At 37.2% G+C, this 27871-nt stretch overlaps 2 protein-coding genes across 4 annotated transcripts; both read right to left on the bottom strand.

Annotated features, from left to right (window-relative positions):
* Window positions 1-89: 89 nt before the first annotated feature.
* mfsd11 (major facilitator superfamily domain containing 11) lies at window positions 90-10381 on the bottom strand. Its single transcript, XM_046866699.1, has 14 exons — window positions 10020-10381; window positions 6928-7052; window positions 6669-6724; window positions 6295-6402; window positions 6113-6192; window positions 5922-6018; window positions 5722-5780; window positions 5442-5601; window positions 5286-5326; window positions 5128-5193; window positions 4848-4973; window positions 4602-4776; window positions 4301-4436; window positions 90-2287 (listed from the first exon to the last, which is right to left on the bottom strand). The coding sequence occupies exons 2-14, from the start codon at window positions 7021-7023 to the stop codon at window positions 2126-2128; spliced, it is 1362 nt and encodes a 453-aa protein (XP_046722655.1). The 5' UTR covers window positions 7024-7052; window positions 10020-10381; the 3' UTR covers window positions 90-2125.
* A 3860-nt stretch (window positions 10382-14241) lies between these two features.
* Window positions 14242-19989, bottom strand: jmjd6 (jumonji domain containing 6, arginine demethylase and lysine hydroxylase). 3 transcript variants are annotated; one of them, XM_046866725.1, is made up of 6 exons: window positions 19573-19989; window positions 18252-18640; window positions 17781-18067; window positions 15980-16115; window positions 15743-15881; window positions 14242-15023 (listed from the first exon to the last, which is right to left on the bottom strand). In XM_046866725.1, the coding sequence occupies exons 1-6, from the start codon at window positions 19699-19701 to the stop codon at window positions 14889-14891; spliced, it is 1215 nt and encodes a 404-aa protein (XP_046722681.1). In that variant the 5' UTR covers window positions 19702-19989; the 3' UTR covers window positions 14242-14888. The 3 variants fall into 3 exon arrangements, with proteins under 3 accessions (XP_046722681.1, XP_046722682.1, XP_046722683.1); XM_046866726.1 differs by having other exon boundaries at window positions 14242-15020; XM_046866727.1 differs by lacking the exon at window positions 19573-19989 and adding an exon at window positions 18796-19498.
* Window positions 19990-27871: the final 7882 nt, after the last annotated feature.

The raw sequence follows: 27871 nt of genomic DNA, 5'->3' as shown, positions 1-27871 counted from the left end.
CGTGCATTCATCGTGTGCATCTAATTAACATTACTGGACAATCATTTCAAAAACACTAAATGTAATCATAAGCATCATGAGTAAACAGCAACGGTGTAAAATAAACTTTAATCATTTATGTGTGTGCGGGCATTATACATGATCAATGGTTTATAGTAGGCCTAAAAATGATTCAGGTAAACAGCTGTAGAGCCTACAAAATAAAAATCCATGAAACTGCTCTAAATTAAAGCAGAACTGGTTATATACAGTGCATCCCAGTAAACAAAGACCTATTATAGAAAAAGTCCATAGGTTGCCACCCGTCTGTAGGTAAGGTCCTACTCGATACCTGTGTCAAATTTACAATGCTAAAGTGTTCCATTCAACAGAAAGCTCATATTATTCAGACACTAGACACTAGACACATTCCTCCAATGTTTTGTGCATTTCCAGTTGTTGTAGTGTTTCCCAATAAATTCTGACAAAATGCAGATCATTGAACCTTCACTTCAAACATTTTGGTGAGGTATACTTTACAGAAAGATCCAATATTGCTGTTCTGTATTTTCCCCAAATAAAATATATTAAAAATGGTTTGCATTACATTGGATGAGTATACCATCTTATGATAATAGAATAAAAAAAAAAGTATAAAACAAAAAAAAACTTTAAAAGAATACATGTTCAATTTTAGGTAACATATCTCTGCAATTATTGAATTATATCAGTTCTCTGTAAGGACTGGGTTCTACTATGTAAATTAAAAATGTTTCTTTATAAGGATGGAAATTGCTGTACTGCTATAGTTGTATAACTTGTATTGAGACAGTTGTCATATGACTATATGCTGTTCTGTTGGCTGGAAATACAATATAGAACAAAAGTAAGTAAATTTGTGCAGGCTTAATCGAATGCAGGTGATTTAAACAATTGCTTAATTTCTAAATTGACAAGTAATTTATTAATGGAAATCAGAGTTTCTGTGAAAAATCAGACAGCAATGCATGGAGTATAAGGAAACATCCTAGCTTGCTCTTGTGCAGAAAACTCCAAGATTAAACTAAAAAAGCCTGATGAATATAGGAACACATTCTTTAGTCAAGTGAGACAAGGATACTTTGTTTGTCTCAGATGGAATCCAGCATGTTTGGTGTAAACCTTGCCAGGACTAACATGGTAACTGCATAGCCTCAACAGTGTAGCACAGCAATGGGAGTGTAATAATATAGGACTGCATGAGTGCAACGGTTTAATAGACAGATATTTATAGATGGTACCTGAATGCGTGTGGCTATGGCAGATTTACTGGCTGACAAAATGACTCCCACTCTCCAGAAGCTTGACCAAAGATTAATATATAATTTACTCTCACTGCCCAAATCACACAAAGAAGAAACTATTAAAATTTTGAGAATGGCAGATGAATAACATTAATGTATTGATATAGGTTCAACAGTTAAGGCTATGGATTACTGATCACTAAGCTTGTAGAAATGTAAGGCCCTTAACCATGACTCCCGCTTCCCAACAAGAATTGCAAGAATGAAAGAAAGAAAAAAAAAAAAGATTGATAATGGTATTGTAATGTGTTATGTCACAAACAAGGGCTTCTGTGCAAAACTTGTTTTTAATATAGTAACCTGAGCAATACCCTACTGTTCAACGTAAAAGTAATGCTGTTCTCTAAAAGTGATCCGATTCTGAATCATTTGTGTCTTTTCACAGGGGAGTTCTCACATCTGTCATATATTGTATTTCTGAAATTGTGACTTATTGGCAACCTTTTTAGTATAACGATTTAGTGGTGGCTTCACCCAAACCTTTCCCTTTAGACAATTTCAATTAAATCACCAGAAAGTAAATAGTAAATGTAAAGGCTTTGTATACTTAAAAAAAAGTCTTTATGTGCAGCCTTGCTGAAAGAAAGAGAAAACAATACAACTGTGAACACCGGAGGTTAAAGTATCTGTTCAAGACATGATTTTGAGCATAGCTGAAGTAAGAGGAAAAAAAAAAAAAAAAGAGTAATACAAAATTCTGCAGAACTTCTCATTCCACATCAATCCTGAGGACACAGCAAACTGCAGGATAAAGTTATAAATGAGGGAAGAAAGTCTTCTGGTGCCACATTCTCTCTGACTTGTTAGATGCTGTCATAATCAGAGTTTCTTTTGCAGCTGACCACCATCCTTTCAGCCACAAAGAAAGAGAGAGTGCCAGTTAAGCCCACTAATACCATAATGAGCAGTTGCCAGTGTAGTTGGAGATAGTTACTGTAGAGGAACGCCAGAGCAGCAGCGACTGACTGCAGAGAACATAGGAATAAAACACAAATTACCATCTTAAAAAGAAAATATTTGTCAAATGTACTCACACATTAGGCTCATTATTGGTTCGTGGGAAGAAAAAAAAGGCTGTGGAAAAATTGTCTTCATTATTTACCCTTTTGATCACAAAACATTCACAAAAATTTTCTGCTGGATAAAGTGCAAACAAAAATATATATCTTCATTAAATATGTAAGCCACTCTTTTAACCAATACTTTGTGCTACCTCTCCTTGCCAAGATAACAGTCTCCTCCTGTAATACTTGATCAGGTTGGAGAATCCATCCATGATCTGAGATAATTCCTCCATAAAGAACTTCCCTAGATCCTTCAAATGTCAAGGTCCACATTGGTGGACTTTCCTCATTAGTTCACCCCACAGGTTTTCTATGGGGTTCAGGTTAGGAGACTGGGGTGGCCTTGGCATTACCTTGATTTCGTGGTCAATAAACCATTTTTGTGTTGGTTTTGATGTGCATGTCATGTCCAACCATGGCTCATTTTAAGTTTTCTGGCAGAGGCAGTCAGTTCATTTAATTGATATTTGACAGTGTCAATGATGCTATGTAGCCTAAAAACATGTCCAGCTCCTCTGGACCAAAAACACTCACACAACATTGAAGAGCCACCACTACATTTAACTGTGGGCTTGCAGTTTGCTTCTGTGTGACAGAAGATGCTTTTTTCTTGAAACTCTTCCAAACAACTTGTGGTCATGTAGGTGACATCAGATTGTAGTTTGGAGACCCCAAAGACACAACTTTTGCAGTTCTCCAGCAGGCAATCCTTGAAGATCATACATCCTCTTTCCCTGCCAGGTTAATTTTCAGTTACACAAATTATTGCCCTGATAGTGGATTCGGGCATTTTCAATTATTTTCAATTTATTTATAGGCATTTTCCATTTTGTGAAGTTTAACAATCTTTTGCTGCACATCACAGCTATATTCCATGGTCCTACCCATTGTGACACAGGGGAATAGAGAGACATGGTTTAACATTGTAATCCAAGTGCAATGGGAATATCCTAACTTATTTTACTCATGAATTCATAAGGGTGCAATTAAAAAGTATTTTTTTAGTTTGTTTGATAAAACTGTTGTGGTTTGCAATTGTTTATCTATGAGAGCAGAGTATTTTGTGAATTCTTTTAACAAAATGTTAAACAATTTATTTCAGCCAGCTTTGGTCATATTCACCAAGGGTGCCAATAATTGTGAAGGGACTGATATTGAAATTAATGATTAATATAGACCTTCATCTTTAATATGAGCATATTTTAATAGAAATGGGATTAGGATTTGTGTATATTTTTTGTATGTTAAAATGCAAAGAGTTTACAGGAATTACATTAACTTTTATATTAGTTTATATTATATTAGGGGACCAGCATAGGGACAGAACAGGATGCTAACAGGATTTCATTGGTGGTTAGACATTTTCTACACAGCAGTAACACTGACACAGTGATGCGTCAGATGTAAATGTATCAGGTGCAGCAGTGCTGCTGGTACTTTGTTGGAACATATTTTGGATGTGTACATTTTGAATATGTTAAACGTAATTAGAGTCAGTATTGTCTACGTCAGTACTGTAGCAGGCCAGGTCAAAGTCATTTTAGGCCCCTGCCAATAATAAATACAAATATAATATGCACATACTGTATATAAAAAAAATATACATATAAATTTCTAAACAAACATAAAATTTAATATTTCTGTTAGTAAATTTTCAGTCCAAAGCTAAATTCATGTTTTAGATACATCACACTATTTAAATAATGATTATCTGCTTGTTCTTTTTCATAGCCAGATCCATAAATGTTTGGACCATATGAAAATGATTGTTGAATTTAATCATCAAACTAGTTGGAACATTTAAAATAAATCAATAAAAAATATTTTTCATTCAACCCCAACACCCACTGATTCATTTTGCACATGAATCCTTGTTAAAACAATAAACTTATACTGTATATATATTTTTTTTACCTGAACAAACTTGAAAACAGCAAATGCTGGGGCACTGTCATCACGAAATACGGAGGCCACGATGCTGAGCAATTGTGTATTAAAACAGCTGTCACCCAGGCCAAGCAGGAAACTGCAGAACAATGCCAGTTCGACGCTGATTCCCAGGTAAACACACAATAATGGGAAAATCAAATAAAGAGTCAAGACAAGTTTATAAAGAATAACCCCCATTTACTAGCACTACTGATTACAGATATTTTGTTGGAGCTGTTTGGAAACACTATGCTCTTTAACTGAGACATCTTTTCTGTTATATTACCTGGGAGGAATAAAGCCTTGCAGGTTTGTGCCCTCCTCTGGGGCTAAGGGAGCATCACTAGCTATGTTCAGGAATACAATGTAGAAGGCCAAATAATGTGTGGCTAATCCCAAAAGTACCACAGGGTTCCTTCCAAACCGTTTGCATTGGTTCAGCATCCCAAACACTGACCCACCTGAACAAAGAGAAAAAAAACATTATACACTTTGTCGAACACAAAGTTATCAAAATCTAATACTTTCTTACCAAGTATTTCGCCAACACCAATGAAAATTCCTGAAAGGCCAATGAGACTTTTGGCATTATCACCAAATTGGGTCATGGCTCCTATGCATGTCCCATAAACCCCACTATAAAAAGTTAATTCCAGTCCTGCAAAAAGAAAAGAAAAGTCTATTTTTTCAGTTCAAAATCTTTTGCTATAGGGTTTTATAATAAAAAGTTTATTTTGATAATTATTTTGGGGGATTTGAATTCTCATTTCTTATGTAAGAATTAAGTGGCTAGTAACAAATAAAGGGTTTACCTGTGTATGCGATGGATATGCTTAGCAGCAGCATTTCTTTGGTCATTGCCAGCTGAATAGATTTCTCTGTTCACACAGCATACAATAGTAAAACTTAAAACCAGTTAGCTAAGTTTAAATTAGTGTTTTATAGAATTTTACAAACACAGAAAACTTACTAAATGCCACCCAAGCCTGAGCCCCGAGACCCTGTGGTGGTCTGTGTAAACAGGTAAACAATTATTCAGAGATGTTTATCTTTGCTTTATATTGAGCATTTGTCCATCTAAAGCATTTCCTGCCAAATCCATTTAACTCGTGGTTTCCATACTCACACCACCGATGAGTTGCTTTCACAAGCATCTCCAGGCAGTAGTGATTCAGAACCCTCAGTAGACACAACCTCAGGCTCAGTCCGCTGAATGAGGAAGAACAGGAAGTTTCCAACCAGACTGATGATGGTGAGTGAAATGAACACCGTCTGACGGTCTTTATCTGAGACATGTAGGGAAGTAGCTGTCTCAAACTGATGATCATTATTTCCAACTACAGTCAACTACAATTTCTGTACATACAGTATGTAGTGATATCTATGAAATACACCATAATGTTCACCTGATATGTGAATCTTCCCATGCCAGGCAACATAAATGTAAAGATTGCCGAAGAACAAGCTGCAAGGGCGCACACACACACACACACACACACACACACACACACACAGTAACTGGTTACCATCTTGCGTAAGAAAAATAATCTCATTAATGATACAGAAAAAAAACGCAAGCACAATTTGAACACAAGCACACAGGCACCTGAATTGCAGCAAAGCCCAGAATATCCCACTGTTTCGGCCGATAGAAGAATCAGTGGAATTGATGGTGAGGAGATTCCCCTGAGCTGTCCACAGCACTGAAAGATAAATATCATCAATTGAAAAGTGTAAAAAAAAGGCGATGATACCACACAAGTTTGTGAAGTGCTGTGAAAAACAGTCACACTGTACCTGCAGCTGCAATTCCAACCAAGACTGAAGCAGTGTAGAAACTCCAGGTAAAAGGGTGAATAAACATAGCAATGTAGCCACTTAAAAAGAGACCAGAATAAGAACATAAATGAGAATGTATTAATTTCAGTACAGGACTGAATATGACAGCATGCATTTCATTGTCACCGTCCTGATCTTACCTGTAAACTAGTCCACTGAAAAACAATGACAATTGAGGACCAATGACGGCTACCACTGAAGGAGCAATTAGGTTCGATGCAGAGAAGACTCCATAGATAATAGCCATGCTGTCAAAAGGAATGAGAATCATATTAGGAAAAAGACAGTGTCATATTATAATCAATTTTACTCCCAGTGCTTACAATGTGATCTCCTGCACATAATTATCCAGTGAATACATCCTGAGATTATTTAAATTACAATGCAAATTTAAAGAAATCTCGATTCTACTTGTACAAGAGCAATAGAAAATCACATGACTTTATTTATACAGTAAAATGCACTTACAGCAATACAGAAAAGCTCAGATAAAAGGTAATGCAAATGGTAATACCTTGTGTACCCACTTCCATTGAATTCTGTGCTGTTAAAACTCTTAATCACAGTTTGCTGTAAAAAGACCAAAAACGATTAGGTGCTAAAGATTTATGTTTTCTAATGCTTTTGCAAAACAATATATTTCAGTGTATTTGGAAAAGAATAACCTGGCAAATAGTGATCACTTAATTACACACCAAAACTATATTCCTGTCAAAATGACTGAAGAGAAAGGCCCAAATAAAATTACACTTTTTAAAAGATTTTTTTCATACTTCAATGTTTCCACATGTCTGGAAGGCGGTGAACATTAACATAAAGCCAAGACCCAATACGATGATGTTTAAGAGCGATTTTGTTTCTGGCTTCATCTTGGTTGATGTTCTCGTTCGACAGGACTCTGAAAAACAAAGAAAAATATCAGGTGAATGTTGTGGGACAACTAAAAAGATTCTCAAATGCTACACAATACAGACTGACAATCTGCTGTATGGACTATGCAACAACTACATAAAACACATTAACAAACAGACAAGAAACAAACACTCAAAACTGTGGAGATGAAAGTGGACTTTAGGAAACACCCCTCAACACCACTCCATTAACAATGTCCGACAGCCTTGTGTCATTTCTGCAGACCTTCGAGTTTCTGGGAACTACCATTTCCCAAGACCTGTGATGGGAGTGCAACATAAACTCTATTCTCAAAAAGGTCCAGCCAAGGATGTACTTTCTACGGCAATTAAGAAAGTGATGTGTGCCACAGGAGCTGTTGATACAGTTCTACACTGCAGTCATTGAATCTGTCCTGTGCTCATCACCATATGGTTTGGAGCAGCAACTCTTGTCTGTATTGTCTTGTATAGCCCAATCTAAATATATAGTTATTTATGTATGTACTTTTAAGAGTCACCAACAGCTGAAAACAAATTCTAATAAATCTGAATCTGAAGAGCCATTCACAGGACAGGAGGAGAGCAAAGCAGCTGGCTGCAGGCAGCAACATGAATACAGAGCACAAGGGTTATAATCAGTTGGCATGTGACAGACAACTAAAAGGCTGGGTTATATTAAGCAGACATGTTCAGTTATTAGGCTTTGCTGGTAAACAGAGATTCATATATCAAATTTTGCATTACAGCAGTAATACAGGCAATACTGCGGTGATTTAAGTTCACATTCACATTTCTGCCTTCAATAGCTTTTAAAGAGTGGGTACAAACATCAATTACATACAGGAATTAATTTAGAGGCACTCTGTGCTTCTTTACTAGCAGTGGTGTTGTGCGCAATCAACAATCTGCTTGTTGATTGTGTGACTGTCGTCCTACTACTTTTAGGACTACTGTCACTGTCTGTTGGTTTTCCTAATCCTCTCAAGTGAATGCTTACACGGTGCAGCCATCCAGAAACAATTCCTCCTCCATATCATCAAACCAACTGAACTGAAAGAAATGGTTAAGGTCACTGATGTGGCTTTCCTATAACATTTCTTAACAGTTGCTATTCCATAATGATGTTCCTGGAAACATCAGATGGAGAGCCTGTTCAGCCTTATTGTGATTTATATATTGCAGCATCTTTGTGACACTTGACTTGTTTTAATTTTTTCCCTTCCAATGCAATAAATATATTTATATATTTATATATTTACGATATCTACTTTTTTTCCCCCCACGCTTTGAACCCCGCGGCTTAAACAACGAAGCGGCTAATTTATGGATTTTTCCTGGGTTTTTCCCGGTTTCACAAACTTCAAGACAAAAAAACTGAGCCCCATAACATTAGACCAATAAAATTGCAGAACGGGTTCAGGTGAACCAATGAAATTCTTTATATTAAATCAGATGCGCTCCCACTAAATCAGGCCGCAGCACATCATAAATATGGATGATGTTCCTCTGACGTTTGACCTGCCGCTCACTCGGACTGTCTACAGGAAATGCGAATCATTCGTCACGCTGAAAACAACCGGGCATGAAAAAACGCACTTCACCTGTGTTCTGAGCTGCACGGCATCAGGAGAAAAGATTCACCGGTGGTGATTTTTAAACGCACGATGATGCCAAAAGATAAACTCTCGAGAGAAATTGTTGTGAAAGGAAGGAGGAAGATGGTGAACAATTACTTTCTTGGTAGGCTACTGTTTAGATACACGCACTGTTACAGTCACTGTCTTTCATTAAAGCCTGTGTAAAGTTTTAGTTTTACACATTCTTTTATAGACAGGTGCGGCTTATTTATGTTCAAAATAAAAATCTGTCAAATTCAGTGGGCGTGGCTTATATTTGGGTGCGCTTAATAGTCCGAAAATTACGATACATTCCCACTGATATTTCTTCTTTTTTTTTTGTACACCTGGGTGTCAAGGAACAGGAAATAGTTCAATCTTGACTTTCAGTCACAGGGGTATAAATATGAGGAAGCACATAGGTCAAATTCTTTTAGACATTAATTACACTGGGTAAGACCATGAAATATTGCTGTGATGTGCAGCAAAGGTTTGTTGAGCTTGCACAAAAACGAGAAGTGACTATTGGAAAATAGCAAAACAACCAAAAATCCATTATCCAGAGGACATGTGATACCTTTTGAATTTGATCTTCAAGGATCGAAGCTGGAGACCTGAGTTTTGGGGTCGGAAAGTGTCCAAAAGTACAATCTGGTGTCACCTATGTCACCGCAAGATGTTAATTTATAGAAAAATAGTTTAAGAGAAAAAAGCCTCTACTGTACAAGGAAAATGTAATGCTTTACATTAGAAATGATCACATGAGGAATAACCCTTTAGGTCAGTAACAAAATGTATATCTTAAGACAAACAAGTAAAACCAATTTATTGCATAGAAGCTCGAGTTTTGTTCCATCCAATCATATAATCTGATCTCAATCTGACCAAGTTCCAGCAGTGTCTGGCAGCTGAGTTTCTTTTTACCAGAGGTAGGTTTGCTCACACAGAGCGGTAGCCATATTGAAAAGGATCTCATGCTCAGGTTAAATATGGTGGTGGCTCTCAATCTATTCAAGTATCACAGGAGGAGATACTCAGAGCTGCTGTCTTAGCAAAGGGAGGTTGCACAAAGTATTGATTAAAAATGGCATATATTTAGAACACTGTTTTGTAGTTGCAATTGTTTGATACCCATGAGAGTTGATTCAAAAGGTTAAACTTTAGATATTTTTTCACAACCTACATTGTTTATTTTCTCCAAGGGTGCCAATACTAGTGGAGGTCGCTGTGTATTCAAACAAATTAGACCTGCTGATGCATTTAATGGAGATAGTAATATCCATCATTAGTGTATAGGAAAATCATTTGCTTTCTTCTGTTTCATATAAAAAGCAACAAGGAAGAGTAGCAGCTTACCGGTGGGAAATCGTATCGCTGTTTTTCACAGTTGCTAGGGTCTCAGGACCATGCCCAACAACCTTCCATCGAAAACGGCTTCGCATATAATTAGACTATTCGTAGTCGCCAAACAAACATTAGTATTTCGAACTCTTTCCACACGGCTAACTAGATCCCTAGCCGCTTCCACACTGAAACCCTGATGTCATGTGAGGAATCAGCTGATGACATGTTGCCGTCACAACTCCGCTTATGGGTAATGGAGTTTTCCACGAGAATTGTCTTTCGGCTAACTGACACGATTAGGGATTTTATTACTGAGTCTGTTTTACATAAATGTGTCGGTGCATTGCTTTTTCGGTCTGTCTGTTTTGTTGTGTTTAACTACAACTATTTAAAAGAGTACAATTGCGGGCAAGAGACCAGACAACTGTCTGCGCATGCGCACTATATGTGGCCATTGCGAGCGTCAGCAGCGCGACTATTAACGCAGTACGGATTGCCAGATTGAGCGGAATCCCCTCCTTCCCTCCGTTTGAACACGTAGAACAGGGGTTTTCAACCGGTGGTCCGCGGCGGCATTGCATGTGGTCCGTGACAGCCTATATAATTTCACTATTAAAATCACTTTTTTCCATAATTTATTTTTCCAAACATTTCCAGAATATTTGCACATTAGTGGGAAAACTGAATTTAATAAAAAAATATCTAAAATATTCAAACTGACACAGGATAGGCTAGCTTTGCACCTATCAGGCCTATGCTTTGCTAAAGTTGTGTTTTGCGTCATATACGTACACATTCATCTTGCGCGCAAAATAGACCAGCATCTCGGAGCGAAGAAAACACATTATTCAGATTTTATTGAATAGACGCTTAATAGTTTTGGTGAATTGAAATTTGGAGTGGAGCTGTTAGCTAACGTTTTTAACTAAGGTGAAGTTTGCTAGTCAGCACCTGCATGGATCGCTTTTTAGTAAGGAAAGTGACAGATGTCAGGGTCAAGCTTAACTACTGTAGAAGAGGATCAGCTCATAGAGATGTCCACAGACTCTGTCAGGAGGCATATGTATGATACACAACCCCTTATGAAGTTCTGGATAAGTTGCCAGACAGAATTTCCAGAGCTTACAGTGAAAGCATTGAGGTGTCTTTTACCCTTTCCACATTGGCATATCTTTTTCCACATTGGCATATCTAAAGAACAAGTACAGGGCAAGGCTAGAACCAGAGAATGATATGAGGCTGTCACTATGTACCACTATATCACCACGTATAGACAGACTGTGTGGAAGTCACCACACCCAGAAATCCCACTAACAGGTAAGGAGCACCCCCCCCCCCATGTATGCACAGAAGCAGCTCTATGCAGAAAACAACAGTAGAAAAGCAGCGCAAGCCGTGCCATAAAGGAACGGATTAATGGTAAATTAGGGAAGTACAATCATATAATACACCAATAGAACTAAAACACACAATGCCATTGCTTACTTTTGCACTTTAATGTTAAATTGTTCAAGTAATGTTAATTATATATTGTATGTGGAACCTGTGAAAGCTCTGAATCGATTGTGTAAATAAGAGGCTTATTAAAGACATTAAAGACATTTTAATTGAAATGTAAAGTGAATTTAATGTCATTATCTATTGTACTATATAAACAGTGTTTGTTTACCTCAGGGGTCAAAACAACTTTGTGTTTTCCAGTGGATCTTTGGGCTGTTGTGTTACTTTTCACTACACCTTAAATGAACCTTGGAATGAATGTGGAATATATAAGTAAAACAACCTGTTGGACCTTATTCTGACATTCCTTGATTTTTTGTGTAATTTCTAAAATGTGACTTTATAAATGATGCATGTTAACTATCAAACAACATGTAATCGTTGTTTGAAACTTTATAAAATAGGCCGCCAGATATTGTGAGACTGCCTCTTTGCAGACAACAATACCTAAAGCATAGCTACAGTATAGCTTATAACTTAGTAGGCTTATGTGCAGATACAAAATAATTGTAGATGAAAGTTGTACATTTTATGACAGCCTAAAAATGGGGCATTTAGTATATTTAGGTAGTCAGCTGATGTTCCCTTGATCATTGCTGAGATGTTATTACACCTTGATTAAAGTCCACCTGTGGAAATGTTTTATTGACTGGACATGATTTGGAAAGGCACACACCTCTCTATAGAAGGCCTCACAGCTGACAATGCATATCAGAGAAAAAAAACAAGCTATGAGTTCAAAGGAACTGCATAAGGAGCATAGTGCAGAATTGCTGTAAGGCACAGATATGGAGAAAGCTACAAAAATATTTCTGCTGCACTGAATATTCCTAAGAGCAGAGTGGCCTCCAGAATACTCAAATAGAAGAATGGTGGCACAACTAGGACTTTTCTAAGAGATGGTTGCCTGGCCAAACTGAGCAATCGGTGAAGGGCTTTAGTAAGTGAGGTGACCCAAGAACCTGTTGATGACTCTGACTGAGCTCTGGAGATCTTGTGTGAAGATGGGACAAAGTTCTAGAAGGACAACCATCACAGCAGCCCTCCACCGATCTGGGCTTTATGGTAGAGAGGCTCTCCTCAATACAAAACCACATGGAAGAACACTTGGAGGCCTCAATTAAAAAAGATATGTCTGGGTGAAATCAGACACTGCTCAACACCTGACCAAAAGCATTTAAAAGGGAAGCATGGTGAGAGCTGGAAAGAGCTACTGTCTACTGTCAATCCTCATCCAACCTGACCTAGCTTGAGAGAATTTGCCATGAAGAATGGCAGAAAATCCCCCAATCCAGATGTGCAAAGCTCATGATCAATGTAATTAGATTTTTTTTATTTAAAAACAAATGCACAGACAGTTCAAAAAATTCAGTTTTCACTGTCATTATGGGAGAGTGTAGATTAATGAGAAAAATAATTAACAACAGTAGTATGAGGCTGCAACATAAAATGTACAACTTGAAGGGGTGTTGAATATTTTCTAAATACACTATATACAATATCTCACATAAGTGAGTACAGCCTTCAAATTCCAGCAACCATTTTATTATATGTTCTCAAGGGGCAATACTATAGTAATATAACTTGGATATATATCTGCACTTGGATATACAAGCTGCACATTGACTACTCAGTGAGCACCTTTCAAAGCAGTACAGATTTACTGTCCACTAAAAATAACTTAACATACAGCCATTATTGTCTACATAACTGGCAACAAAGGTTAGTACACCCTACGTGAACATGTCAAAACTGTGTCTGAAGTGTCAGTATTTTGTGTGAACATCATTGTCATCTAGCACTGCCTTAATCCTCACAGGCATGGAATTCACCAGAGCTGCACAGGTTGTTGCTGGGATCCTCTTACACTCCTACATGGCATCATGTAGCTACAGGATGTTCGACCCATGGTGCTTCTCCACCTTCCACTTTATGATGCCCCATGAGGTGGCTCAGGTCTGGAGAAATACTTGGCCACTCACTCACCTTTACGTCCTCAGCAAGGCAGTTGTCATCTTTGAGGAGAGTTTGGGATCATTATGTTGGAAAACTGCCGTTCTGCCCAGTTTCTGAAGGAAACTGCTTCAAACCGTAAAAGAACATGTTGGAATCCATTTTCACAAGTACCAGCAGTGCGCATGCAGGCCCCGACCATGATGCTGCCACCACTATGCTTGACTGTAGGCATAACAATTTTCTTGGAACTCCTTAACAAGGCGTCACCACACATGCTGGACACTATCTGAGCCAAACAAGTTTATTTTACTCTCATCAGACCACAGGACATGGTTTCAGTAATTTATTGCTCCTGGACAGGTTGTCTTCAGCAAACAGTTTGCAGGATTCCCACCCACTACAGGTGCCATGATGAAGAGAGGATCTTAAGATTTTACTCATGCAGGCTTCACTTAGCTTCTCCAACCGATGTTTACTGCGAGTATATAGTTGAGAACTGGTGGTCAAAAGTCTTGTGTAACATTAACATATTCTAACTCAACATCAGCATGTCCGATTGTTTACAAGACCTAAATAAAAGAATCTTTAAATACTTCGACACAGTTAGACCTGAAAACAAAATTTCCCTTTCCTGGGAAACAAATTACTTAAATTATGTGCAGCTTGTGCAGTGAACTTTACAATAATGCAAATTCAAAACTACAACCTTAACTATTCAACAGTGGTACAATATAAAGAAATTGTTTAATAAAAAAGTATGATGACAGCATTCTACAAATATTTATAACAAACATTTATTGAGACAATTTAACATTAGCTTTAGATTTCCAGTAAGAGGGATGGTTCAGTTCTCTGTACAGAGAAACAGTATTTGTGTGCATATACACTACAGATGCAGTACATAGATAAAAAAAAAAAAACAGGAGCATTACTCTATTAAAAAGAACTTCAGTAATGCCTTAAATATAAAATCCAACATGAATTCTGCATTCATAAAACCCCTGCAGTAATGCAGCCATGTGGGCTTGTGCATGTTCATATGCATGCACATGGCAACAATGTTCATATAGTTATTTTTTAACTGCATCAGGGTCCATAAGAGTAAAGCTCAGGCGCAACAGTATAGAGCAGGAATAGTACAGCTAGAGACAGCTCATTTAGATGTTAAAAGTGGCAGATAAACACATGTACCACCATTACCCCAATGCCAGAATCTTCACAAGGGCATTAATGCAATGAGCACAGACGATTTTTATCCCAGTATTTAACGGTCACCCTGTCAAACATGTACCACGTACATAATGGAACTAAATTTCTTCTTGTGCCAATTAAATCATTAGTTATTTACTTAAGCAGCAAACCAGATTGAGAGAGAAAAAAACAAAAAACAATGACAGATTCCTCTGGTGGAGCTGGGGGTGGAGGTCATCGTGAGGAGCTACGCTCTTTGCTCACACAGGCATCTTTGCTTGTACCGTCACCATTTTCCATTGCAGCACAGGTTTTTCGCTTCTTCCTGCGGTGGGTCATGGCATCACCCTCCGAGCCTGATTCAGCCTTCTGAGTAGAGAGAGTAATTACATACAATTCATAGTAGTATAATAAATGACAACATTTTATGTATAGACATTTGCTCCGGGGTAGAAATGATATTTAAATAAAAAGGAAAATGAAACATTCACAATAATCTGGTCACATAAAGCAAATAGCTCAATGGTTAGACCTCTATGTACTATCGTGCACATAACATACCAAAAATTATTTTGCACAGACTTTCAAATCTTTATTTTAATAAACATGTCTAGAGAAAATAGATGTAATTTTAAGTTTAGTAATGTATTGGTACATTAAGACTAAAATGCAAGTTTACTTTAGTTAAAACATGAGAAACCAAAAACATTATAAAAAGAAAAGAGAACAAAGTGACGCAAAACGAGGAATAAAAATGAGAACCAGTGTAGTTTTCAAGGCAGAGGAACTGTTATTAGTGGTTGTGGTGCTGTCAGTATACTTTAAACAACCTTTTTTGAATTTAACAATATAAAGGCTTCGAATCAGTGTGCAAAAATACCCACTTACTGCTTCAGCATGAAGTTCAAACTAATAAAATGTTAATCATCCATGCCTCTTTATGTAAAACCTGCATCATTTTTTACATGTCAGTTTACTTCCAGTAATCCTAACCTATCACCCAGGTGTTTCCAGTTCAGCTAGAAAATGTAAGTGAATACAACATGGCTATGTACAAGTGATTTTGGGTAGAGTGAAGCACAACATACCTCTGAATCGGAATCAGAGGAACTTGAGGAAGAAGACGAAGAGGAGTCACTAGAGCTGTCTGAAGCAATGCCTGTCGACTCCTGCAGGTCCACTTTGTCTGCCAGAGCAGCTAAATCTGGCTGCTCCTGCTTTAGAATTCTGTAAAACAGTAACGTAAAACATTAAAATGACGTACTGAGTAAAGTTTAATCAGTGCTGTGTAGGCGTCTAAAGTAAACATGTAAACTTAGACACACCTGTACCACTTCCTGGAGAGTTTAGGTCGCCCACGAACAGTCTTGTGCCAAACAATGGGAAAGTTTGTGGTACTTGCAAAGTTCTGAGTAACTGCAATGGTAGTCTCCAAGTTGAGGACAACATGCCACCAGCCACCTACGGGATATGCCATGGACCCACTCAGTTTATAAATAGAAAATTTTTAGAGCTACTGGCTTTGTATTTTACTCAAGTATTAAAACGCTCTTATGGCAGGGTACCTGATGGGGTAGAACTTTGTGACATAAAATACAGAAAACACAGCTCCTCCCTCAAATATCCATTTCAAAAGCTACATCTTGGGCAAGAATGACCAAAAACTAGTGATATATGCAAAACTACTGCTGAGCAATTTTCATGATTCATCTAAATCAATATTTTACAGGGTATGCGCTAATCAAGATTAGATGTTTTTACATTTGCATATAGTTTTTTTTTTAATTACAGATATTTAGATATTTTCAAAACATCCAGAAATTCTATTTAAAACCAATTGGTTTAAACTAACACAAAGGAAAGAAAACGGTTTCTAAAGTTAAACCCATCCTACCCATAAAAAAACACCAAAAAAAAAAAAAATCACATACACTTTGCTGAAGACTGAGCTTGAGGCAAGAAAAGTTTCAAACACATTCAGAGATATTGGATTAGTACAAGTTAGAAAAGTCAGATACAATTTTGCTTAAAACAGAACAATTACCTACATGTTGTAATTGGCAGGTCAGAATAGTCATTTTCGACCTCTGCACATCATGACAACCCATTTGCAATATGTCCTGTGTGCAATATGTCTGTTAGCTGCTGCTGCTGAAATTTCCCCACTGTGGGATGAATCTCTCAAGCTAGGTAGCTAACTTGGCTGAGTAAAGTTTATTTTCTTTCTCAAACAGCAAACTGTTTTAGATTTAATAAACAAATGTCAGGATGTGGATTAATTTAAAACCAATCACTGTACTGCATGCACAATATAACATTGTTTATTTCTAATGCTGTAATGCAGCCAGGTATTTTTGACGTCACTCCGTGAACGAGGAAGGAACTCAGATTTAAGATGAACACCCCAAGCTGACTTCAGTTTTAGTGGCATTTCATGTCACTAAAGATATGGTCCTGATTTACCCTGTCAAGAAAGAAATGTTCAACAAATAGTGCAAAAATCATAACAGCACCATCTGCAACAAATGGCATTGTTGTTTGCAACATTTTTAATAAATGGTGATGTTACAAAATGTATATGAACCATCCAGAAGATTTTGTATTTTTAAATGCCCAGGCCTTTAGGGAACTTATGGACAGAAAATACGAAAAGAAAGTAGCATTGCCTCTTTGCCCTGAGTGGATATTAATGCTTTCTTAATCAAATTTTTTTTTTTTTTTTGCTACCACAGAGGACAGGGTTTCTCCTTCTATGTGGCTATTGTATTAAATCACAATACCCCTGCTTTACTGTTTCTAAATACAACTATCCAAAAATCACAAGAATAATAAGAAAATCAGAGGATTAACCAGTAACTGAACTAAATAACTCAAACAATAGAAGGGAATGATAACATGTCTGTCTGATATACTGAAATATAAACTGCAGAAAATGAAGTGTCAAAGCACATGAACTCCTTAATGGCATGCATTAGTTTTTTCCACATTATATAATATATATTATACAACCACATTGTTGAAATAAACAATAATGTGCTACAGTTACTAAATACTTTTTCATCATCACAGAATTGTAAACATGGAACATATAAAAACTATTTCAGGTAGAAATATTTAGGAACTGACCAGGAACAAAGACGGTTTCTCCGGGACCCTGCAGAATCTCCATTGGCTTGAATTCAGCAGGCCACGAAGGTAACTGTGTGCGTGGATAAATTACACGGAACCAGGTGATGGCCTCGTCCTGCTGGTTGCCACCCACTTCTCTTGTCACCTTAATAAGCTCACGTGGGGTGTGTGTGGGGAACAGGCACCAGCGCTTATGACCCTGCACCAAGGCATTCCATGCACTCGTGCCTAGTGGATCGATGTGAATGCCTGTGCCGGAGCGTGCAGGGCCCATCACAAACCACCTAGGGAAGTGGTACAAAAATGTTTTTATGTACACAATAGAGAAATTATTAATGCATCTTTTATTTACTATAATCTTTAGTTATTAACAAACTTATGAGATATTTGTTAAGAAGGTGAACTGACCAACAGGGATATTAACTAGACTATTACATGTTGAGGCACCAGAAATCTCTTTAATGTTACCTGTAAGGTGGTCGGCGCTTCTCTCCTGCATATTGAAAGAGATCATCTCTAAAGAATATTGGCACCTCATAGTCTTCCAGCAGCTTGCGGCGTTTGGCGTGCTCACCATAACTGCTGTCAAAAATATATAGCGGACTGTCATCATGCGTGGACTCCATGTAGTCAACGTAATACTTCATCTTCATCTTCACAGAGTAGCCATCGTTGTCCTCACCACACTTGAATTTCTGATTACGGTACTTGCGCTTCAGTCGTTCCGGGGTCCATTTTTCCCGGGCAGACCATGACTCCTGGCAATTAAGAATAACTACGGGCTTGTAAGGCTTTTCGAAGCGTTGAATGAACTCTTCTATGTTCAGGTGGCGAGCATCCACCCGCTCCACACTGTCCTGGGAAAGACAGCAAAAGTGTCAGTTGAGAGACATGTCTTGTGTAAAAACGTGTCTTATGTCGGTCTGTGTGTGGGGAAAAAAACAAAACAAAAAACTGGTTTAAAGCTAACAATTGATCAGGCACACTATGCATGGTAGTTTGTGGAACAAACCTTTGTTGATGACAGAACGCATGATTGTGGCAGCAGAAAAAAATTCCACAAAAACAAAATTCTACACATTGTGAGAAAAATGCATTTCTAATCTAATTAGATTAAACTTTAAATACACCCATAACACACTGCAAAGGACTGCACGACCAGACTATCTAGGTCCTTCTCATACACAGAATGGGTTAAATTATTCCTTAAAATATTCTCTTACAAAAGATCTGAACGGATTGAGGCAATCTGATTATACATAAGGAGATGATATCCAGAGTAAAAGATACGATCCAGGCACAGAGCTGACCATGTAAAGCTTAAAGGTTCTTAAAAATAGGCTTGGATATGAAACACGAGCTTAAGTTTAGAATCATCTGTAATAGTGATTGTTTTTTCGGGTTAAAATCTTCATTAGATTTGGAGTGCACAGAACAAAAAAATTAGAGCATTTATTTTAATTGCTTAGTGCTCCACGTGAAGCTCACGCTGTAGTTAAACACTACACGCTGTGTAAACGCCTCCATAGTCTACGTGCAGGAAGGAACCTCCACACACACCGCCGCTAACACCACCGGCACCTCCAACACAACTCCGCCCGAGTAATGATGCTGTATCGGCGAATATCTAACCCTGCGCTGAAAAATGATCCGGATGTATTTCCGGGGCACTGCGCACACATGCAACAAGTAAACCTGGAGAAAAAGCTTGTTGATTTAGCGCGGCTTCAGTCTGAAAACATGAGCTGCCTGAGTTGCGCCTCGTCTTCTAGCTAGCATTTGGGTTTACCTTCACTGTCCGATGCGAAAGATCAAAAGTCTCGAAGTAGTTATGTTTAGTCCAGTCAAGTGAATCCTTCAGCTCGGGCCTAGCACTCCGCTTCGCTTCTTTGATTCGTTTTTTACTTTTGTGGTTCATTCCCGCTGGGTGGGTTTTTAAACCGGAGTCTTTCGGAAAACGTGCTTAGCCGGCGAGGCTAGCTCTCCACAGGGTGCCAGAGAACCGAGGGATCACGCTGTCTAGCAAACAAGCAGCAAAGCATCAGCTTTTCCAGAAACGGACAGAAATTTAAGTCTAAAAGCTCCTTATGTGTGACAAAATCAAACGGCTCCTCGTGTGAGCGTTAGCAGCCACGGGAAACTTTTCGGGGAAATAAAAAAAACTTAACAGTGACAGGAGTTATAAAAGTCAACCTAGTTTAGCACAACCTACCAACCGCTTAAAGCCCGCCTTCTGTGAAACCGTAACAAGCCGATTTGCTACATTTGGAGACGTATTTCAAATGTAAAATGTTATTGGTTGCAAAAATTATTTTGTTGTCAGTCAAAAGATAAACCAATAGGACAGTAAGAGTGAAACATACCGCTCAAAAGGTTATACCTGATTGGCTTGAGTCTTTCTGGGGGTGGGGCTAAACTGCACCGGGGCGTGGTCGGGAATATTATCATCGGGGATAGTTACTCTTATTCTTAGTTAGTTTGAAGCATTTCTCGAATCATCCTCAATATTTTCAAACCAATAAGTGCGTTCTTAAGACAATTTGTACAAACAGTACAACACATTGGATTTCTTGCAAAAGCCTGTACTTTTCTCAAAATCCTTAGTAAGTATTTGTGCCAGTGAACATATTGCCATCAGAATGACAAGTCCTTTTGTCATTGTTCACAATCAAGATCTCTAAGATGTTTAGTCATGTCAGTATGGCGGCACAGTTTCAGTATTTCCTGATGTAAACTACGGTTTGGATTACAGTGATTGAAAATGCACAGGCTGAATTTCTTCTGTGTGGCATCTATGAATTTCATCAGCAAAATGTGTTGATTTGATTGCATATTTGATTTATATTGATTGCAAAATACCGGACAGGATTCACACTTTTACTGTGCTGTAATAGTAATACATAGTAATTGTAAAAGTGTTTATATTTTAATGTATCATTTAGAATGTTTACATTAACATTTACAATGTGAAATAAGCCTTTTGTACCTGTGAACTGATGCTCATATTTCAGATTATTGTGTCTATTGGGATATTTATGTGTATTGTATTTAACACTGTCTAGTTTGCTGTCTATTGTGCTGCCTATTTGTTACCTGTCTTGGCTGTTGATTATGTTACAACTGGCCATTGGAGCTTTTTGGAGCTTTTTTTAGGACAACAACTAAAAGTCCTGAGCTAAACAGGACACTGACCTCAAAAATCTTGGTTTGGATTGGTACAGCATGGTTTGTATTCTACTCTTTCTGTCCAGCTATATATGCTCCTTCTGCTCTACCCTATACTGCATCAAATTTTATAAAGAGTTTATGACTGGATCACCGTTTGTCTGAACCCATGGAACTTGTTTAGGCACATAAATTATAATCTGAATGTTTCTTCAATAATAAAATAAATATAAAATTAGAATATCCCAGATTTTTATTAACTAGGAATAAGACTAAAACATGCACAACATACATACATACAGTATGTATGACTATTAGAATATAAGATTAGCAAATAGAATGTTACCATTCAACTAGTTTTACTTATTGTTTTCTTCAAACAGGTTATTCTATAAGCAATCATACCTCAGATCACTGATTAAAAAACTGCCCTTGACCCCCACAGCTGTCAAACTGTATGCACATATTAAACCTCCCATGTATTTCTACTGAAACCCCCTACGTGGCGCTATATAATCATATAATGTCCTTGAAACGTAAAGACTGTCAGAAAACTCCAGAAATACTGTAAACTAGCGTTAATATACTGTACAACATGGTATTAGTTTAATTTTCAAGAGAAAGATATTCCTTGTTCCAGGGATTTTTTGTTTTTACATTTTTAGCTATAAAATAGAACCAATTTGTTTATTGGCTGCTTTATAAAAATGTATACAGCCACTTATGGTTATTTCTTTATGTTTTTGTATTTATAAATACAAACATTCCTAAGTATGAAGTTCCTTACTTTTTTAAGCTTAAGCATATATCTCTGGTGGTTTGTTGCTCAAACAAATAGTATGTAAATCTAATCGAATTGTTGCTAAAAATGCAGTTGATTTATTAACATGGTAGGGATAATAAAACTTTGGGGTTTTAGAAATATTTATAAGATCCTTTCAAGTAAATATTTTAGAAAAAAATCATTCTTTAAACTCCTATTCAGTCTGTTATCTGTATTGTCAATCGTTTTTTCACGTTTCTTGTCTCCACCTGAAAACGTATCATACATTTAACCACTATGTAAGAGTAAACATTATGCCTCTACTCCAGTGTGGGCTGATGCTTTACCAGAGTGGGGAAGCATAGATTTCTAGGGGGAAAAAATGTAGATATAATTGTAAAAAATAACTAGTATTTTTGGTAATTTATTTGCCAGTTTTAAAAGCGATCCCCTGTGTCTCTTCAGACACAGGAAAAAAGAGGTGTACTGTTAATACAGACACTTGCTGTAACACTGATTAGTTCTAATCAGGTTTTTATGTTAAGAACATTTGTAATCTTAAATGAAACAAATTTGTTAATTGGTTTAATCATTTATTTATTTAATGCTTGTGTCACACATTCTAATACAAATTAATTTGCCCTTTCACCAACCTGAATAATAACTTACAATGTTTTTTTTTTTTTTTTTTTTAACTAATTAATGACGACTAGATTTTACGGCTGCAACATCAAAAGCATCCTAAACATCTCCATCACAGTGTGATATGGCAGCTCCACAGTGTCTAAACCAAAAATTCTACAAAGGGTGGTCAAAGGGAAACAAAGGGAAACCACTTAACACACCATTGGCACCCAACTACCTGCCATTGAGCACCTTCACCTTAGTTCTCGCTCGCTCGCTCTCTCTCTCTCTCTCTCTCTCTCTCTCTCTCTCTCTCGCGATTAGTCCAGCACTGTTTGCACTGACTGTATGTTAAATGTGTTGGTTTACTGAAAAAAAAAATTTCTTGTATGCTTAGGCATCCTTAATTAATAAAGCTGATTAGGTGATCTGCAAATAAATAAATCATAACAAAACAAATACATAGAAAGATAATAAGGATTCTATTTATTTTAAACATTATAAACAAGAAACATACCTTGGCTGGTGTATTCACCTAGGTGACCTCCCCACCCCCTGCAATACACTGTCTGGCTACTGTGTGTTTCAGGTCATTGTCTTTAAATCACACAGGTAAAAAAAAATACATTATAACAATTCTGCTAATATAATTGAAATGACAAGAATAATTTAAATACAGAGGGACTGTGGTCAGTTGTGTAGTCAGTGAACATTTTACTTTGAAAGAAGCGATGAGGTGTTTTGAAATTACAACCTGAATTCCGGAAATGTTGGGACGTTTTTTACATTTGAATAAGATAAAAATAAAATACTTTCAAATCACATGAGCCAATATTTTATTCACAGCAAAACTTAGAGAACATAAATGTTTAAACTGAGAAATTGAATTATTTTTTCGCCCAAAATGAGCTCATTTCAAATTTGATGCCTGCTTCAAAAAAAGTTAGCACGAGTGCAACAAAGGGCTGAAAAAGCCAGAGATTTTGAAAATATTCAGCTGGAAGAACATCTAGCAACTAATCAAGTTAATTGACATCAGGTCTGTAACATGATTAGCTATAAAAGGGATATCTTACAGAGGCAGAGGCTTTCCAATCTGTGAACAAGTGCATAAAAAGATTGTGAAATACTTTAAAAACAACGTTCTTCAATGTCAAATTGCAATGTTAATATTCTTTAATCTTTTTACGCACTGGTTCTTTGCAAACCTCATTATCTACAGTACATAACATCAAAAAAAGATTGAGAGACTATAAAAATCTTAGTGCGTATGGGAAAAGGACGAAGACCTTTTTTGGATGCCAGTGGTCTTTTGGCCCTCAGATGACACTGCATCACTCATCAGCATGATTGTGTCAGTGACGTTAGTTAAAATATAAGGAAAAGTGTTCTATGGTCAGACCAAATTTGACATCCAGGCTAAAGAAGAGGGAGACCTTCCATCAGTGTTCGGTTCAAAAGCCAGTATCCCTGATGGTATGGGGGTGCATAAGTGCATACGGTATGGGTAGCTTGCATGTTTTGGAAGGCACTATAAATGCTGAAAGGTAAATAAAGGTTTTAGAGCAACATATGCTTCCCTCAGATGAGGTCTATTTCGGGGAAAGGCTTGTGTATTTCAGCAGGACAATGCAAAAACACATACTGCAGCTATTACAACAGCATGGCTTCATAGTAGAAGAGTCCGGGTACTGAATTGTCCTGCCTGCAGTCCAGATCTTTCATCTATAGAAAACATTTGGCACACTATTAAACATAAAAGACAACTATGAACTCTTCAGCAGCTGGAAACTGTATCAGGCAAGAATGGGACCAAATTACAACAGCAAAACTCCAGAAACTCATAACCTCAATGCCCAACTGTTTTGAAAAGAAGAGTAGATGCTACACCATGGAAAACATGCCCCTGTGCCAACTTTTGTTGAAACCTGTAGCAGGCATCAAATTTGAAATGAGCTCATTTTGTGCAGAAAAATGTAAAATCTCTCAGTTTAAACATGTGTTATGTTCACTATGTTCTGTTGTGAATATAATATCGGCTCATGTGATTATCTTAAAGTTTTTTTATTTTTATTTTATTATAAATTTTTCAAATTTGTGCCATAGATAAAGTTATAAATTAACAAAATTCATTAATAAAATAACTGTTGCTGTATTGGGATGAACTAGCCTTCAAAGTCAACTAGCAGTCCTGGTGTCTGACTCAATATGATCCCTCAACCATGAAGATAAATACTATGTTTGGCTTTCGGTTTCACAACACGTCGATCTTCTTTCCTTAGAGCACTTCAAAGCAAAGCTTTCCAAAGCCATTGTTTAGTAATCATCTGACTAGTTTACCTAACTTGTTCGGGTCTCTATGGCAGACACCCACTGCTGTACTTGGGTAAGGTCTTGATTTTGTCATGGATCATTGGGTCTGTCCTATAAGATAAAATATTTATGGTTGTAAGAACTGCAACAATAATACAAAGATTAACAATCTACTCACCTGGCTTTGTCTCACATCCACCCAAGTTGCGTAATGCATCTTCTTTTAGTTACAGGATTCTGGCATCTCTGTCATGCCTGAAAATCTGGTACAAAATCTTGTAAGATTTAAGATCCAAAAGTAGGTCTATTAGTAGTTGCCATCCTAAAGAGGCTGTATTGTCATATAATATTGTGCTGCATATATATTAATATACTTAAGCAGATGAAGCAATGAACTGAACTTAAAGAAGTGGAGTAATGTATTACACATTACACAATTATGCAGCTAATTAGCAGTATTATTTATTTAAACTTGCAAACTTTTTAAATGTATTAATCCTGTTCCCAGAAATGTATATGCTTTATTCAAAGGTTTTAAAATGACTACATAATCCATAAAGGGTTTTCACTTTAGAGCAACTATGCCATTTAGCTGGAAGATATTATTTACTCTCTATTTGTTTGCTGGTCATATAATGACTAATGTTATGTAGAATAATAAGGAAGTTTTAAAATATTTTACAATATTAATACTGTATTTAAAATGCTTGGTAAAGATTTAATGCTAGCTAGAATCTGATTCACTGTTGAGCTTTTACTGTTAAAATTTTAAAATGCAAATGTAATATAAATGTAAAATTAGCCACTAAAACTAGTCTAAATGCATGCATTAGTATATAAAAATCGTCCCACTTAGTTATGTGTTTATTTATCATCAGCAAATTAGCCTGCATGAGTAAATTAATGTTTTCTAATGTGGTACTAAAATGCCTACCCCAACACACTGAAAGATTTTGGCAATGTTCTCAGATTCTGTACTGCAGTCTGGTTGCAAATCAAACCTGTCTTCAAATTCACCTGGACGGATATATTTTCTGTTAATTCGAACTCTTAAATTTGCATTGGAGTTTGGCATTGTGGACTTTACCAATAATTGTATGGGGTACATATTCAATTCAATACAAACGTGGTTATAAAGTTTGTGTAAGTTTAGTGTTTATAAGTTTTAGTTTATGAGTCCATTTTTAGTTTATCCCTAATCAACATGCCAGTGGTGCCACTGTAACAAGGAAAAACTGCCTGAGATGGTATGAGGAAGAAACCTTTAGGGAACTTCATGGGGGACTGGCAAAAATTAAGCGGTCAAAGTACTTTAAGTTCTGTCTGAGGCTCCTTTTCATTCACAAGCCTATATGGCAGATTCAATAGCAAATGAAAAAAATATCTTACCAGCTAAAATGAAAAAAGAAAAAACAAGGAATTAAAAAAAGTTTTAAAATTGTATTTAAAATTAATTAAGACACTTAAGAACAGAATAGAAATTAAATATACAAAAAAATACAGTGGGGTCAGTTCGGATGTAGCACAGTGCTAATTTAGTAAATGCACAGCTAAACAATATGCTAATTGTGGCCGTTAAGTCGTCCCAAATAAAACACTGCATGGGAAACGGCTTTGGCGTGTTAGTTACAGTGCACTATGCTACAAGCTAATGTAAACAAGCTAACGTTAACTAGATAAGTCATATTTTAATCACTTATAGAGCAGATGCATGGAAAATTACATTGCTAATCAGCAATTGAATAAGTCTGCGTCAACTAGATTAAAGAGAAACACTTTATTGAAAGTGAATAAAATACCCTAGTTAACGGAGTTGAACATTAATTGAGCCGCAGACACACACCTGACTCGTGTGTGTAGAGTGGGTGAGATCAACTTGGAACGCAGGCAGTGGGTCAAACCACTGTGAGGAGGGGGGGGTGCTGTTTCTAAATGCATTTTTGCGGGGGGTTTTTTCTACTTACACAATTATTTAGGTATACATAGTTATATTGTTTACAATAGAGAGGGCGATATTTTTTAGATAATTATTTTTTTGAGGGCACAACCCTCAGAGGGTGAATGTCCCCCCCCCACCCCCCCGGGATTTACGCCCATGCTCGTTTCTAGAAAGTTCCGTTCATCTCTCCAGTGGAGAATCGGCTTTTATAGAGCTGAACAGAACTTTTTAGTAGAGAGCGTTTAATAGTGTAGTTAATTAGTTTAATAATGTGTCGTTCGCGAACGAGTTGGATCTAAGATTCTTTGTAGCAAATACGAGAGAAGAGCCGACTCCTGTGCCGCTCCTGCACAGCTCTGCTCAGCTCTGCTCAGAATCCATGCAGACTGGGGATGGACTTTTTTGATGGTCCCCAACCTTTTTTTGCGCCACAGACCGGTTTAATGTCAAACAATATTTTCACGGACCGGCCTTTAAGGTGTGGCGGATAAATACAACAAAATAAAATGATATTAAAACGGCATAAACACTTGTATTTTCTAAATATAACAATAAACGTGAATCCACGGTGTTGATTTCTGGTGATTCTGCTAGCTTGGAGGTTTACATTTAGCGGTAATGTATTATGAGTTAGCGGCCGGAGCCCCTTTAAGAAGGTAGCGGATGGAGGTAAGTCATGTGACCGAGGCATCATGACATGCATCAAGAGTGAGTCATAGACAGATGTGACGGAGAGACATGGGCGTAAATCCCGGGGGGAAGGAGGGGACATGCCCCCCCCATCCAAGGGTTGTGCCCCCAAAAAAAATTATCAAAAAAATATCGCCCTCTCTATTGTAAACAATATAACTATGTATACCTAAATAATTGTGTAAGTAGAAAAAAACCCCCGCAAAAATGCATTTAGAAACACCCCCCCTCCTCACAGTGGTTTGACCCACTGCCTGTGTGCCCAGTTGATCTCACCCACTCTACACACACGAGTCAGGTGTGTGTCTGCGGCTCAATTAATGTTCAACTCCGTTACTAGGGTATTTTATTCACTTTAAATAAAGCGATTCTCTTTAATCTAATAGATGCAGACTCATTCATAAATTAGTTGCGGCAAAAATGCTAAATAGCGATGTAATTTTCCATGAATCTACTCTATAAGTGATTAAAAAATGACTTATCTAGTTAACGTTAGCTTGTTTACATTAGCTTGTAGCATAGTGCACTGTAACTAACACACCAAAGCCGTTTCCCATGCAGTGTTTTATTTGGGACGACTTGGTATAATGTTAA

This window comes from Silurus meridionalis, chromosome 14 (assembly GCF_014805685.1).
Source record: "Silurus meridionalis isolate SWU-2019-XX chromosome 14, ASM1480568v1, whole genome shotgun sequence".
NCBI lineage: Eukaryota > Metazoa > Chordata > Actinopteri > Siluriformes > Siluridae > Silurus > Silurus meridionalis.
This window is presented reverse-complemented; position numbering and strand designations above follow the sequence as displayed.